The sequence below is a fragment of the Eschrichtius robustus genome, chromosome 6, assembly GCF_028021215.1.
Source record: "Eschrichtius robustus isolate mEscRob2 chromosome 6, mEscRob2.pri, whole genome shotgun sequence".
Taxonomy (NCBI): domain Eukaryota; kingdom Metazoa; phylum Chordata; class Mammalia; order Artiodactyla; family Eschrichtiidae; genus Eschrichtius; species Eschrichtius robustus.
The window spans coordinates 109,524,658-109,541,771 of record NC_090829.1 but is presented as its reverse complement, the minus strand read 5'-3'; the positions used below and the strand labels follow the sequence as shown (position 1 = coordinate 109,541,771).

The following is a 17,114-nucleotide window of genomic DNA, read 5'->3' as shown; positions in this document are numbered from 1 at the left end:
GTATTTTCTCCATTCTATTTCCAAGAGTTTGCATCATGTTTACTATCATTACTCTGAATTCTTTTTCAGGTAGACTGCGTATTTCCTTTCATTTGTTTGGTCTGGTGGGTTTTTACCTTGCTCCTTCATCTGCTGTGTATTTCTCTGCCTTCTCATTTTGCTTAACTTACTGTGTTTGGGTTATGCTTTCCACAGGCTGTAGGTTGGTATTTCCTGTTTTTTTTGCTGTTTGCCCCCAGTGGGTAAATTTGGTTCAGTGGGTTGTGTAGGCTTCCTGGTGGAGGTGACTGGTGCCTGTGTTCTGGTGGATGAGTCTGGATCTTGTCTTTCTGGTGGGCAGGACCGTGTCCAGTGGTGTGTTTTGGGATGTCTATGAACTTATTAGATTTTAGGCAGTCTCTCAGCTAATGGGCGGGGTTGTGTTCCTGTCTTGCTAGTTGTTTGGCATGGGGTGTCCAGCACTGCAGCTTGCTGGTCCTTGAGTGGAGCTGGGTCTTACTGTTGAGACGGAGATCTCTAAGAGAGTTCTTGCTTACTGATATTACATGGGGCCCGGAGGTCTCTGGTGGTCCAATGTCCTGAACTCGGCTCTCCTACATCAGAGGCTCAGGCCCAACAGCTGGCCATAGCACCAAGACCCTGTCAGCCACACAGCTCAGAAGAAAAGAGAGCAAAAAAAAAAAAAAAGAAAATAATATAAAATAGTTATTAAATAAACTTAAAAAAAATATTAAAATAAAAGAATAAAAAAGTACAAAAAAAAAAAAAAAAAGAAGAGAGCAACCAAACCAATAAGCAAATCCACCAATGATAACAAGTGCTAAAAACTAAACTAACATAAACATAAAAATCAGAAACTGGTCATTCGCATACAACAAACCCCAAGTCTACAGTTGATCCCAAATTTTACTGCCTCAATTTTGGGATGATTCATTGTTTATTCAAGTATTCCACAGATGCAGGGTACATAAAGTTGACTGCGGAGATTTAATCCACTGCTCCTGAAGCTGCATGGAGAAATTTCCCTTTCTCTTCTTTGTTCGCACAGCTCCTGGGGTTCAGCTTGAGATTTGGCCCTGCCTCTGCATGTAGGTCGCCTCTGGCATCTGTTCTTCACCCAGACAGGAGGGGGTTAAAGCAGCGGCTGATTAGGTGGCTCTGGCTCACTCAGGCCTGGGTGACGCAGGCATACGGAATGGGGGGCGAGTTTGCGGCTGCAGAGGCCAGCGTGACGTTGCAACAGCCTGAGGCATTCCACGTGTTCTCCCGGGGAAGTTGTCTCTGGATCATGGGACCCTGGCAGTGGTGGGCTGCAAAGGCTCCCGGGAGGGGAGGTGTGGATAGTGACCTGTGCTTGCACACAGGATTCTTGGTGGCTGCAGCAGCAGCCTTAGCATCTCATGCCTGTCTTTGGTGTCCGTGCTCATAGCCGTGGCTCATGCCCGTCTCTGGGGCTCATTTAAGTGGTGCTCTGAATCTCCTCTCCTTGCGCACTCCAAAACAATGGTCTCTTGACTCTTAGGCAGTTCCAGACTTTTTCCTGGACTCCCTTCCATTTAGCTGTGGTTCACTAGTCCCCTTCAGGCTGTGTTCACACAGCCAACCCCAGTCCTCTCCCCGGGATCTGACCTCCGAAGTCCGAGCCTCAGCTCCCAGACCCCACCCGCCCTGGCGAGTGAGCAGACAAGCCTCTCAGGCTGGTGAGTGCTGGTCGGCAGTGATCCTTTGTGCAGGAATCTCTCCACTTTGTCCTCTGCACCCCTGTTACTGCACTCTCCTCTGTGGCTCCGGAGCTCCCCAACCCTTCCCCGTCTCCATCAGTGAAGGGGTTTCTTAGTGTGTGGAAACTTTTCCTCCTTACAGAGATCCCTCCCCAGTGCAGGTCCCATCCCTATTCTTTTGTCTCTGTTTTTTCGGTTTTTTTTTTTTTTTTTACCGTACCCAGGTACGTGGGGAGTTTCTTGCCTTTTGGGAAGTCTGAGGTCTTCTGCCAGCGTTCAGTAGGTGTTCTGTAGGTGTTGCTCCACATGTAGATGTATTTTTGATGTATTTGTGGAGAGGAAGGTGATCTCCATGTCTTACTCCCCTGCCATCTTGAAGGTCCGTCCAGCTATAAGGATTTGATTCACACAACCTGGATGTTATACTTTGTTTCAAAGATGCAAGACAAGAGATAAAAAATGTAACATGAGTACTGGGATCTTCTCATTTAATAAGAAGAATGCATATGACTGTTTCTTGGAGATGGGGAGATGAATGTGTAATTAGATTTCCTTGAACCTGATTGCCTAGTAAATTCCATTGTTGTATAATTGCAGTTGGGTTAGTGCAGGGTGGGGTAATTTTGCCTCATGGCTCCTAAGTACATATATGCTAGATGTTGACACAGTTTCTACCTAGGAAAAATTGAGGAATTAGTGTCTACGCAATGAAGCTGAGGGGCATAGGCAAGGACAATTTCTCAGAGGGTCATATATCCCATTCTAAGATGTTTGGCATTACCTTAATGAAAACAGGAACCATTTAAATACTTTAAGTATATTTTTTTAAAAGGTCAGATATACTTTTTACTTTTTAGAGTGATTTCTCTTGTAGCAATGTGGAAAATTATGGTAGGTATGGGATGATGTGATCAAAATCGTAGTTAGGAAGAAGTCAGTGGTAATAGTTCAGAAGATTGATGACAAATTAGAAAGACTAGAGAGTGGAGGAAAAATTTTAGAGCTATTTAGTAGATTAGGAATAGAATAAGTTCATAATAAATTGAATTTAACTAATGGAGGGATATTTTTATGAATATTCCTGAAATATACTGAAATGCTGTTATAATATTCTGCTTCTGTAAATCTGTTTCCCCATACTGGAATTTCACCATGAACTAGGGATGGGAATGAGGAGAGAATTTGCTGGTATCCTAATATGCAGGCAAACAGTGAACAAGTTGTGGGCAAGTGGAGTGAGATCTGGGTTTATTTAATGTTTTCTCAAATGTCCATTAGCTAGGCCTACTGGACATAATGGTGCCATATAGGTAAATTATGGAAATGAGTTTAGGACATCTCAAAATAGGAAGCTAATTCCAACTGAGTATCTTTCAAGTGCTACACATATGATATTAAAAATTAAGAGATTTGCTTTCCAATATTAAAGGATATATTTTTGTGAACACCATAATTCTTTTCTCTCTGTTATCTTCTAATAATACATTTTGTAAAGAAATGTCACAATTGTAATTTCAATATACAGTCATTTTATAAAATGCCAACCCAAATTTGGCAAAAGACATGAGGGACATGTCTTACACAAAAGGAAAACACTGACAACAGAAGATTTTAAAGGAAAAACATACCTAAATTTTGATTCACTATGAAGTATGCTGATAAAAAGAACATTCAGAATTTTGTGAGTCATGAAAGCTTATCTCTAATCTAAATTACAGATTAACTTCTGCCAAACCTAAAAGCTTTCTGAGGAGTGAAGAAATCCTTATGAATATTTTGAATTTCACCAATCACAAGGCACAGCTAGAATCTTTAAGAAAACTTTGCGTGTCAGTTATCTGCTGATTTTGTTTTTGTTACACCTTGAAATCACTAAGAGACATTTTAAAATGAGAGCCCACCATGCCTTCAATGCAGCTAACCTTCAAAATACTCACTTTCTCATGTGTGTAGTAGGATATGCTTTGCTTTTACAGTAGTCATCAAATTTAGTGTGTGATGAGAACTTCCCATTCAACTTACATCTATTTATAGAAATATTTTAGATAAAGCACAGGACATCTTTCTTTATTGATCATCCCTTCATTACTGCTGAATACATAATCTCCTAATTATACATACCAAATGACAAGAGACAAATATCCTTCAATGATGTCCAATTTACATAGAAGTTATATCCATTCAGTACTTTAAAATCCTGTTTATCTAGGTATTACTTTGCATTACAAAATCCAGACAGGCAGGTTAACTCTCAATGAAGTCATACAGATTACCTCCCACCCTGATCCTCCAAAGAAAGCAGAACTATTTGAGTAGTCTACAATTGTCACCTCCAATCCCCAGGAATATGTTTTATCACGGAATGCATTTTCACTGTCTTTTCAAGGATATGAGATTGCTTGAATTGCTGGCTGCAGGGGATCCCAGTAATTTTTCTCACACACTAGCCCTGCAAAATTCACCCCCTGCATGAGAAGATGGCTCAAGAGATGAAGGGGTAGCAAGAATTTCAAACTCTCACAGGGAAGAAAACTATCTGTTTTTAATTGTGTTTTGGTTTGTGTTATAATAGAAATCATCTCTATTGCTATGTGATATGTACACAGTAAATAGGTTTTCAGAATGATTAAACGCCTTAGCCTCACTTCAACTATTATTTTCAAAAGCCATTTATTCTGGGCATAGTAGAAAACCATAGCAAATATTTATGAAATCATTTGACTCTAGTATTATTGCTTTGAGTACCTTCAATATTCTCATCTTTCCTAAAGAGTATGCATCGGATGTTTTAAGTAACAAGGATACAATTCATGCCTTTTATGAAGCATTTATTAATAACATAAACATTTCTGATTCCTTACAGAAATTATGACCTGAGTAATTATTTTTCCATTTTCTCAAAAAATTAGAATCCAGGAGGTTTTTAATAAAAATGACTGAAAATATAAAGTAACTCATTTCGGAAGAAAATTTGGTAAAGAGTCAGTTGAACTCCAGTAAAGATACTCCAAAGCATGAACCAAAAAGGCATTATAGTAACTCATCTGTGAATGGCAAAGATGTTTCTTTGATTTTATAAACTTTTCATTCTTAAATAAAAAAACAGATAAAGCATTACTTTATGTGGAGAAAGTTGTCTGAAGTTGTTCTTGAAAACATAATTTTTCTTGGCAATTCACTAATTGAACAAGAAAAATTATCATTTTATTTCTCCTTATCACCATTTCTTCATCTATACAGGGAGTCCCCTACATACGAACCTTCAAGTTGCGAACTTTCAAAGATGTGAACCTGTGTCCGCATGTCAGATCACGTAAGTTAGTTCACGTGTCTGGTGTATATTGTCAGGTGAATGCCTCCTCTATAAGTGGTTGTGCTTTTGTGTACTTTACTGTACAGTACCGTATAGAGTACAGTAGTACAGTATCTTTATTTCAAGACCATGATGTCCAGAAGCAAGTGTAAAAGCAGCAGTGATGTAGCTGGTACTGCTAAGAAATGCCAAGTGATAATGACGGACACAAAAGTGAAAATAATTGAGAGAGTGGAGCGAGGCAAAAAGATGGTAGACGTCGCTTGTTATTACAACATGAATGGTTCAACCATTTGCATGATTCTAAAGAACAAGGACAAGATCATGGAACACGTGAAGTCTGCTGTGCTGATAATGGCCACAACAATATCGAAGAAGCGTGGAAAAGTGATGGAGGAGATGGAGAAACTTCTCAGTGTGTGGATGCAGGATCAGCATCAGCGTCCAGTCCCACTCATCTTAATGCTGATTCAAGAGAAATCTAAAAGGCTTTATGAAGACTTGAAGAAGAAACACAGTGAAGAATCAGAGGGCACATCTTTTAATGCCAGCCATGGCTGGTTTTATTGGTTCAAGGCTAGAGCCAACCTTCACAATGTAAAAGTAAGTGGCGAGGCAGGGAGTGCAGATACAGTAGCTGCCCAGGAATTTCCTGAAACACTTCGAGAAATCATTGATGAAGACGTGTATTTATCCGAGCAGGTTTTAATGTGGATGAGACAGGACTGTACTGGAAGAGGATGCCAGATGGAAATTACATCAGTAAGGAGGAAAAGTTGACGCCAGGCTATAAAGAAGTTTAAGATTGGCTAACTCTGTTGTTTGGTGGCAATGCTTCCAGCGATATGAAGCTGAAGCCTCTCTTAGTTTATCACTCAGAGAACGCAAGAGCCTTTAAAAAATAGCCAAGTGGTCTCTTCCTGCTGTGTGGAAGAGTAACCCCAAAGCCTGGGTTACACAGGCCATTTTCCAGGACTGGTTTTTCCACCACTTTATCCCGGAGGTAGAGAAATATTGCATGGAGAAGGACATCCCATTCAACATTCTTTTGCTGCTTGACAATGCTCCAGACCACCCCCCCATTCATGGACGACTTTCATCCCAATGTCAAGGTAGTGCATCTGCCACCAAATACTACGTCGCTCATCCAACCTATGGTCAAGGAAGTTATATCAACTTTCAAGAAATATTATTTATGTCACACTTTTCATCAGGCAGCAAAGGTGAGTGATGAATCAGGAACAACCTTGCAACAATTTTGGAAGGACTATAATATCTACAAGGCCATAAAAAACATTGACTTTGCTTGGTGTGAGGTTACAGCCGTCACTATGAATGGGGCTTGGAAGAACCTTTGCCCGCAGTTTGTTCACAATTTTCGTGGATTTGAGAAGGTGAATGAGGGGCCCAAAGAGATATTCAGCAACTTAATGACCCTCAGTGAGAAGCTGGAGCTAGATCTGCAAGAGGAGGACTTCATTTAACTCCTTGCTGTGCAACATAAGGAGCTTACTAATGAAGACCTGATGGAATTGGAGGCCCAGAGAAAGGGTGAGGAGAGACAAGAAGAAGAAGTAACTGAAGAACTAAAGAGATTCACAATGCAGGAAATGGCAAGGGGATTTTCTTAATTTGAGAAGGCATTGCTTTTGAGGCACAGGACCTGAACGTAGAACAGTACACAAAGGTTGCAGCAGCCGTTCAGAATGCAATCCAGTGCTACTGTGTCATCTGTGATGAGAAAAATAGCTACTACCCAGACATTGTTTTTTCAAGAGGGTAGATAGAATTGAATCCAGCAAGGAACCAGAACCTGTGCCATCAACATCAGGTGTGAGTGAAATTGCAGTTTACCCTCCATCTCTTATTGCTGAGGATCCTTCAGCTCTACTATCTCCCACCTCCTCTCCCTCCTCTAGTCAGTAGCTCTTCTTGACCGTTCACTTGATGCCAGACCCTATATGCTAGCTGTTGGACTATACTACTTTATTTTTCAAAGTACTGTACTGTAAGATTTAAAATGTTTTATTTTTTGTGTTTGTTTTGTATGTATTATTTGTGTGAAAAGTATTATAAACCTATTACAGTACAGTACTATATACAGTACTATATAGCTGATTGTGTTAGTTGGGTACCTAGGCTAAGTCTGTTGGACTTTTGAAAAAATTGGACTTACGAACGCGCTCTCAGAATGGAACTCATTTGTATGTAGGGGACTTACTCTATTTTAGCAAGTATAAGATAAGTTTGTGCCTCAGCAAAAAAATAAAATTGCAGTGGCTTAACAAAACAAATATTTATTACTTCATCATGCTACACAGCCACCACAATTAGGCGGCAGGCTCTGCTCCACGTAGTAACATAGAACACTACTTGCATCTTCTGGAACATCTAGTCTCCTGGATCTATGCATGTGGAGAAGAAACAACTGGGGAGGTATGTACCAGCACTTTTCTGTTTTCTCCTATAATTAACATACACCATTGTATCCGCAATTCATTCATCTATTTATCATATCATAATCCCCAACTAATCACATGAATGTTAGAAGATGTGGGTGAGATTGTGAATATTTGTTCACCATTCTATTTCTGACATAATAATTAAGAAGAAAGAGGTAGGATCAGATGTACCAAGTCCCTCCAGTTATAACACTGTATCATCTTACATTTTCATATCAAGTCACTCTCATACTTACTGGCTCATAAAGCCAACAGATTCTGCCACAGCCTCTTAGATTTTGCACATGTCTCTACATTCATTCAAGATGTAGTTTACTTGCATCACACCAATCCACCCTTGCTGATTTACATACACATTTCTCAATCTGATTTTTTAGAAATGTGGGTTTTTGTTCTTCTCTTCTACTGTGACATCCCTAGCCTTAGAATAAAATATCTTAATTGCTGAACCATACATCAATAAATTTCAAAGATATAAAAGGTAATTACAGTAAAAATTAATGTATATTATACAATAACTTTATTACCATATGAATCTTCAAGGACCAGTTTGGTTTTCTTGATTCTGCTCATTCTTCATAACATTTTATGGTAATATAAAAGTCTATTTGTGACTTACAAATTTGTTTTTATTAGATTGGGAGATTGAAATATTCTCACATTCTGTCTTTAATATGCTTCACAGTAAATGCTAGTAGTGAGAATATCAAATAAATTACCTCTAATTTTTCTATTTCCAGTCAGTATTTATAACTTTATTTTCCCAATTAATTGACTTTCCCTATATTTTAGGATTATTAGCTTGAAAGAATAAGTCTTCTTTTCCAGAAATAAAATGTCCCTAGAGATAACAGATAAAGGTTACCATAAGTAGTCACATTTTCATTATTACGCCAAGTATTAATACAAAGACAATTGTTCTTCTGAGCAGTTACTTCCACAGCCCCTTCCACTGTTAGTGGTTTGCTCACACAGAGCATTTTTAAAAAATAATAACTGACTTCCAAGCCGTGATGCACAATTGATTTCCTAACATTAAGGAGATTTGGAAAAAAATGAACTTCCAGTGATATATAAAGATATCATTAACTCTTATATCAAGTCTTTCTGTTTGTTTGTTTAAACTAGGTATTAAACATGAGGTTGTTTTATGACAGATCTGATAGCATGTTTTGGAAACCAGAAAAGTGATTGATCATTAATTTTATAAAGAGAATTTTATTCTATGATCATATACATTAAATAACATGTTTCTTTATATTTAATTAAATATATATGTATATATATACATATTTAACATATATATTTATCATATAAACACATTAATATAAATATCATATATTTAACAATTACAAACTATATTATGTAATAATTTGTTATATCTTTATTATGACCAAAGTAACTGACCAAAATCCCTATAACCAGGCAAATTTACTCATTAGGTCCAAGTAAGCTGACTTATAGTCATATAGTTTTAGAAGTTCATTAAGATGACATTATTTTACTCATATTGATATTATAATATTCTGGAAATATTTTCCTAATCACTATATCTATGTTACATTTGAATATTGTAAAATAAATATTTCTCAACTTTAAAAGTTAAAAAGTTTACACATTAAAATGAAGAAATGGGAAAATTATAAATTTTTTCACCTCTTGAATTCACTCAGAGAAAAGTATATTGAGGTAATAAAAATGAGGCCAGCAACAGACTCAGTAGGCATATATTTCTTATATGAAAAAACAATAGTTCTCTATAGATGGTATATTCAAGTAAATTGTAGTTATGGTTCTATAATAGTGGTTTTGACTCTTTTCGGACCAATTTGTAAAAGATTTTCCTTCTAAATCCAATAGAAAATCTATGGACAATTAATTCAAGTCCTGTTCCTACCTAGGCATGCATGAATAAAAATTAGACATTTAATGTGAATCTCTTATCGTTATCACACCGAAAGCACATAAGAATATGCTTGAAAATTTTTTCTACTTACAGGTGCATTGAACTAAACATATACTTTAATTGTTTTATGTGTTCTCACTTGCACTGTGGCTAATGAGCTTTTAAAAATAATATATTTCTTTCCCTAGTGGGTAGATTTTAAGTGTTTCAGAAGATATAAATCAAGTATATATTTCAGAAATATTCCTAGAGACATTTAATCATATTATTTCATCAAACATTCTTGGAAACAGGGCACCAAAGGTATCCTAAAACTCAAACACAATTACATAAGCTAAACTGTCTTAAGTAATTCCCTGATAGAACATTAGGAGGCTTAGTTTCCATGCTGTGAACCTTTATCATAGGTAAAACCTCATAATCAAGTAATCTCTGGGCATTGAACCCTAGTCATGGAGTTCACCAAAAGTAGATACAACCATAGTTTACCTTAAAACAAGTTTTATTGCTTTTTGTCACCTTTGTTCCAGATATAAATAGAAATTTTAAATTATAGTACAGTAGTAGTGAAACCAAATTTCTTAAACATTTTTCTTGTATTAAGAAGGCTTTAATTACATGCATTAATCTTTTTTCCTTCCCACTTAAATTTACATACTTAATGAAAATCTTACTGTATTTTTTATAGTTCCCTATTAGCCTCAAATTTTATTAGAAACTGGCAATTTATGATTCCTCCCAATTGATGACATAGCTTTTGTTATTTGTAGGAAGTACTAATTTCAAATGATGATTTATCAACCCATTCTATTCTGTAATTCACAAAATAATATTGTGTATTTTGCTTCTTAAAAACTTAACTCCAAAATTCTATTTTTAGCTATATATATTTACAGCCAGATTTTTTGAAGGGGCATCCACTATAATTATTTCATATCAAGTGTAGTCCAATCACTGCTCACAAACTCAGTCATCATTATTCCCACCCTACAATCCTGGCATCTTTATCCTTAGCGGAATAAATTAGAAACACAGATGGATAATCTGGGAAATATTCCACATGAGTATTTTTAAAAACACAATTCTTGTCAAGCACAGATTTTATAAGATACAGTTCATAGTTTTAAAAAACAAGAGTTTTGACTATTAACTGTACCATTTTCAAAATCAAATAAGACACGAGGAGATCTTTTATATAATGAAGACTTATACAGCTGTACTGCTTTAAGACCCAGTTTGAAATCCATGTTGTTCTTTCCTTATGGTGAAAAGCAAAGTGGGTTTGACTCAGGAGAAAAAAAAAAAAAAAAGTCTTTGTATTCGGCAGTTCAAGAGCCACATTTAAATCTATTCCTTTAGGAAAATGCTTACTCTCCTGTGAAAAATATTAATTCAAATTTAAGTGGGACATTGTAGTGCTCATATTTCAACTTATTTTTTATAGCCTTAGTAGTGATACTATCTTTTTCATCTTAAATTTTTTCCAGTCAGATGCCTTATTCCATTTATATCCCTTCCTCTTTATTTTCCTACTTGATGTCTGAAAATGTGATTAGTTAGTTTGCTTCCTTTAAACATATCTCCATGGAATGATGACCTATCAACATATGTACACTCCAAAAGTGGACAATGTAGGATGGCACAAACCATCTACGAGATCTCTAACTCTTTCCTTGAAAACTTTGGACAGAAACCAGGTGACAGTATAGATGAGAAATTAATTAAAGACACATTTATAAAGGACTCAGTCCTCTAAAAATCGAGGAGGCATTCAAAACAGTTGTAGACAGATGACTAGTATGGAAGCAGTGGTTTTCTTTCTGCATTATTCTCCTAAATGCACAAACCATGGAGACCTACAAAATAAGAGATCTTGGCAAAGGTACCAAATAAGTAATTCAGCATCCTCAACAAATTGGGGTAAACTGAGGTATGAGTGAGAGAGTGGAGTAGTGTATGGCTACCCACTGGGACTGCCGGAGTTCCTGAAGTCTTTATTAATCTCAAATTTTAAAACAGACTAAAAATGTTTCAAATAAAATTTTGAAGAATTAAGGTCATTGATTACTTATTGAGATGAGTATTCAATATAGATGAGATAATCTGTTCCTTAGTTTATTAGAGAAAGGATAGTTTGTAGATAATTAGCTGTGCATTTTGAACAGCTGAAGTTGAACAAGAAATAGTTACTAATAAACATAGAGAGCTAGATATATTTTGTTTGCATCCAGAGCCACTCTTGGTCCTTTTCTGTTGTTTTGTACTGTAGGAGCCTGACCTCTACAGACTTTTTCATCTGAGGTCTGCTGACCTCTAACTTCCCATTGTTTTGATCCTATGGGATTCACTGGCAGGAGATCAAAGAATGAGAGGAGAAACAAGTGGTGTGTTTATTCTCCTGGGTTCACTGGGACCTGTAGTTTGGCAGTGGCCCCAATCTTCTATCTAAGACCACAGGTCCTATATCACGGTTGTTCTTTAAAGACCGAATCTCTCAGCAGATATAGATTATTGCTCTTTCTTTTTGCCTCTTCAGACACAGGGAGTGGTAAAGTGTACCTACTTTTAATAGTCTCTTGGTTAGTTCACCATCACTTGTTGGTTAATTTAACCCTGTTCTCACCTTTGTGTACAGTTCCAACATTTAAGGGTCCAAGTGTCCAATGCTTCCTTTCAAGTCCTTGTAATACAATTATAGTAGTTCCTGGCATAAAGAAGGTGAATTAACATTATATACTTTGAAATATTCTCCTCTTTGAAATATTGGTACAGACTAGAAAGTTTCTCTTGATGCCACAGTTCTATAACTGAAAAAATATTTTCCTTATGTCTGAAAGAGTGATTATACCAGAAATATTATTGAATATATTTTGTGGATAAAATATTCAATATCAGGATCTTAACTAGATATATAATTGAACTGTTTAAAAGCAAAAGACTCACCTAACATTGTTGTTTTATATAAGTTTTACATTTTTGCACCCCTGAAATAGATTTGTGAGTAAAAGTTTCTAAATATCTGATGTCAGAAAAATACCATTTTACATTTTATAACACTTTACACTTTATGGTACTTGGGCATATGTTAAATTGTCATCTTTTCTACGCCTCTAGAAATAGTCATTATTGCCTATATTTGCTGAGGATGCAAAAGGTTAGGAGACTTGTCATCTAATAACTGGTAGAACTGGGACTCAACTAGCAATATTTCTTTTGCTTTCTATAACATGCTATAATTTCCAATTAGAACATTTTTTAGATGTTGGCATTGGAGAAAGTTCAACTGAGTATTGGCTGAGATGTAAACAGATATTAAGCCTACCTGAGGGGCAAGCTGTGTAGGCTTGAAAACCATTTTTCAGGTTCAATATAAAGGCAAACCGAAATTATCCTTGGGAATGACTTCATGATGTCTGCGTCCTTAAGTAAATGTCAGTTCTTTCTTGGTGTCCTGAAGAGACATTTAAACTTCCAAATGTTCCTCCAAAGTTCAAATGACAAATGTATGCCATCTGCAAACTGCAATTAAGGACATTAAAATATATCTAAAAGGTTACTTCTCGCTTACTCTTAGGTTGTTAAAAGCAGGAAAAAGTGTTCCTTTAAATCTAACAATGAGAAAAAGTAAGAAAACCTCATAATCAAAACCTCTCTTGAACCCACGAGAGAGCTAAGGTTGCAAGACACCTAAATAGCCATAGAGGTACCCATCTTGCTTAAATGAGAAACCTGGTACATTGTTCTATTGTGATAATAAAGACTGGGATGCAATGCAAGTGAATAAAAATTCAGATAAAAATTTTCGTTAATGTTAAAGGCCAAATGTTGTCTTTCACGAGAATATAGAACCTCAGGGAGCCACAGACACAAAGGGCATTTGCACTACTATAATGGCTCCACTTCGTGGACTTTCACTAGATACTCATAAGAAATATGGAAGGCAGGATAGGAACTCAGAGACAGTGTCTTCTCAGTGGTACATGTCTGTGAGAGGAAAGTGCTACTTGTGTAGAAAAGGCAGGAGCTCTGCTCAAAACTCAAAAAAAAAATAAAAGAAAAACAAAGAAAAGAGAAAACTGTCTTAAGCCCCTGGATGTAGGGCTGCAAACCCTTTCTCTTCCTGGGCACAGATTAAGAGCCACTGTTGTTGAGGAAAGGAAAAATGGAGTGGAGGGATATGGGAGATCTTAACTCCTGGATCAGAGGCAGTACACTGCCTTGAACCCAGATGATTAGTGGTATCCCAAAGCAGCAAAGGGGGAAGATCACTGAGAAAGGCCTATCTTCCAAACACAAAGACACTAAACCTGCCTTAGAATGAGACTAGACAAGGACACAGGACAAATAAAAACTGTGCCCATTGGCAGTTTATAGCGAACTCTCCAAAATAAAGATCTAGAAGGAGAAAGAGCGTGCCAGTTTCCAGGCATAAATACTACGTACCTCAGTCTCTACTGCCCTACACATGCTGGCAATCCTTCAACTAAAAACTAATGAGAGAGGCACACATACATATACACACAACCCACGACTAAAAATCCACTTGCAAGAGTCAAGTAATCAAAAGAAATAGATGCAAATAGGCCCTAGATGTTTGAACTATCAGAGGAAAAATTTAAAATAACTATGATGAATGTTAAAATCTCTAATTGAAAAAAGTAGACAATACACATGAACAAAAGAGAAACTACAACACAGTTATGGAAAATACAATCAGGAAAAGAGTAATTGAAAACAAATATCAACAGGAGTTGAAAAGAAAAAGAACAAGATGATATATTTACACCTAACCTAGTCAAATCACATTAATGTAAATAGTTTAAATTTTAGAATTAAAAGGCAGAGTTTGTCATAATGGATTAAGAAAGTAAGATCCAACTATATGTTACCTACAGCAAACACTTTAACTACAAAAACAGAAAGTAGAAGGAGGCAAAGCATATGCCATGATAATACAAACCAAAAGAAATAGATGGCTACATTAATATCACACTGAGTAGATTTCAGATCAAAAATACTACCAAGGAAAAAGAAGGTCACTGCACAATGATAAATTTATACATCCCCCAAGAGGATATAAAAATTGTACCCTTTTTTTGCAATTAATAATAGTTTTAAACTACATGAAATAAAAACTGAGAGAACTTAAAGGAGAACAGATAAATCTTTGACAATTATAGTCGAAGATTTCAAAACTCCTCTGTCAAAATTAAACAGACAATCAGTAAGCATATCAAAGATTTGAACAAACTATCAACCAACTTGACCTTATTAATAATTATGAGAAACTTTATGCAAAAATAAGAGTTCACATTCTTTTCAAGTGTACACAAAACAATTACAGAGATGGATCATACTGTGGACTATAAAAAAAAACTGTGAGTCTAAAATATCAAAGGGTCAGCAAGACAGTGGAATAAGTGGTTTGCCACTTACATCCTTCCTCAGCAAAAATAATTTGACAGCCATCCATGGACAAAAGTACCCTTGTGGGAGCTTTGGGATACAGGTAGGATATTATGAAACTTTGGTGGAGCCCAAAATAAGGGGGGCATTTTGAGAAGGCAAGCCCATACCCAGGTGCAGATTTGCCAATTGTGGTCCTGACTACAGATGGGAAACATTCTTGTCCCTCTGTGTTCTTTACTATAGCCCCATTTGACCTTGGTCTAGCCACCAGCACAATCTACCAAGGGACATGGCCGTTGTCACACCCACCTGTAACAGGACTGTTAACATTAATCTTGGTTGTGGAGTCTGAGGCAGCCCATAACTCAGTTTCAGCCCCTCTTAGCTGGTGGTTCTGCTCATTCAGGTGCAAGGAGGGAGTCATGTACATTTAGTCCCTATAACCTTGATCTGACTGCAGGTCCAGAAACAGCCCCGCAATGGGGCTCCAGGCTCTCTCAGCCAAGTGCCAGGACAACTCCTGCCCACTCAGGGCTTTGCTGGAAGACACGCCAATCTTGCTCTGAGGTAGGTTTTCTGACTTCAGTCTGACTATGGATCTTGAAACAGACCTGTAACTCACCTTAAGCCCTTCTCAGCCACAGGCTGGGAACACTCCTGCCCAGGAACCTGGGTAAAAGACATAATCATTCATACCCCTGCAGCAGGCCATCTGACCTTGATCCAACTGTGGATCTTAGAGCAGCCCTGTAACCTGGTTCCATCCTCTCACATCCATGGTGAGGGAGCAGTCCAGCCCATCCAGGAACCTACTGAGAGACACACCTGTCCATGCCCCAGAGCTAGGCCTGAAAAACTCAGTCCAACTGCAGATCATGAAGTGGCACTGTAGTCCAGCTCCAGTCTCCCAAGGTCATTGTCCAGGAATGGCCCTGTCCTCCCAAAGACCCAGGTGGACACATGCCTGACAACGTTGGTCCAACTGCAGATCCTAAAGTAGCTATGTGACCCAGCTCCAGCTGCACTCAGCTGTGCTCCAGGGGCAGTCCTGCCCACCCAGGAGCCTGTGAAGAGGCACATCTATCTGTGCTCTCAGTTTGCAGACCTTGGTCTGGGCTGTAGTCCCTGAAGCAGGCTTGTGACTTGATTCCAGCCTCTGTCAGCCATACGGTGGGCCCAATTCTGTTCACCCAGAGGTCAGCCAAATAACTTGTTAGGAGCTCTCCCATAGACTAGGAAGTAGACACACCCATGTGCACACCTGGTAATAGGCCCACTGTAGTTCCTGAAACAGACCTTTGTTCCAGCACCAGCCCTAATGACCAAGGTCCTGGAAGTAGTTCTGTCCACTCAAAGACCAAAAAGAATCCATGCCCACCTGAGCCCCTGGTAACAGGCCCCCAACTGTGGACCTCACTCTGGAACCAGCAGCAGCCACATGACCCAGCTCCAACCTGCTTGACTGTGATTCTAGAGACAATACTATCAACCCAGGAACCTGATATAAGAAGAATTTTACCTGCTAAAACCAGTCTGTAAAGACAGAAGAGGTCTTTGCTCCTTCAAATGCATAGACATCAACACAAGGTTACACAGAACACAAAGAATCAGGCAAACATGACATCACCAAAGGAAACTAATTAACTCCAGTAACCAACCCCAAAGAAATGGAAATCTACATATTGCCTGACAAAGAATTCAAAATAATCATCTTAAAGAAACTCAATGAGATCCAAATGAACAGAGAGATACCTAAAGAAAATCAGGAAAACAATGCATGAAGAAAATGAGAAATAGAAATCATAAAAAGAAACAAACAGAAATCCTGGAGCTAAAGCATACAACAACAGAACTGAGAACTTCAACATCAGACTTGATCACGTAGAAAAAAAAAAAAAAATCAGTGATCCAAATGCAGGTCATTTGAAGTTAGCCATTTAGAGGACAAAAAGTAAAAAAGAATAAAAGTAAAGAAAGCATACAGAACACAGGAAACTATCAAGTGAACTAAAAAACACAGTATGGAAATCTCAGAAGGAGAAGAAAGAGACAAAGTGGGGAGAAAGCTTATATAAAGAAACATCTGAAAACTTTCCAAATTTGGGGAGGGATATGGACATTTAGATACAGAAAGTTCAAAGGACAGAAAGCAAGATTAATTCAGAGATTACCCTGAGACACATTATAATCAAATTGTCAAAATTCAAAGACAAAAATAGAATTTTGAAAGCATCTAGAGGAAAGAGACATAATATACAAGGGAACCTCTATATGTTTATCTGCAAATTTCTGAGCAGAAGCCT

General features: G+C 37.5%; 1 protein-coding gene across 1 annotated transcript; it reads left to right on the top strand.

Annotated features, from left to right (window-relative positions):
- Window positions 1-5,163: 5,163 nt before the first annotated feature.
- LOC137765950 (tigger transposable element-derived protein 1-like) lies at window positions 5,164-5,814 on the top strand. Its single transcript, XM_068545684.1, has one exon. The coding sequence runs from the start codon at window positions 5,164-5,166 to the stop codon at window positions 5,812-5,814; it is 651 nt and encodes a 216-aa protein (XP_068401785.1).
- Window positions 5,815-17,114: the final 11,300 nt, after the last annotated feature.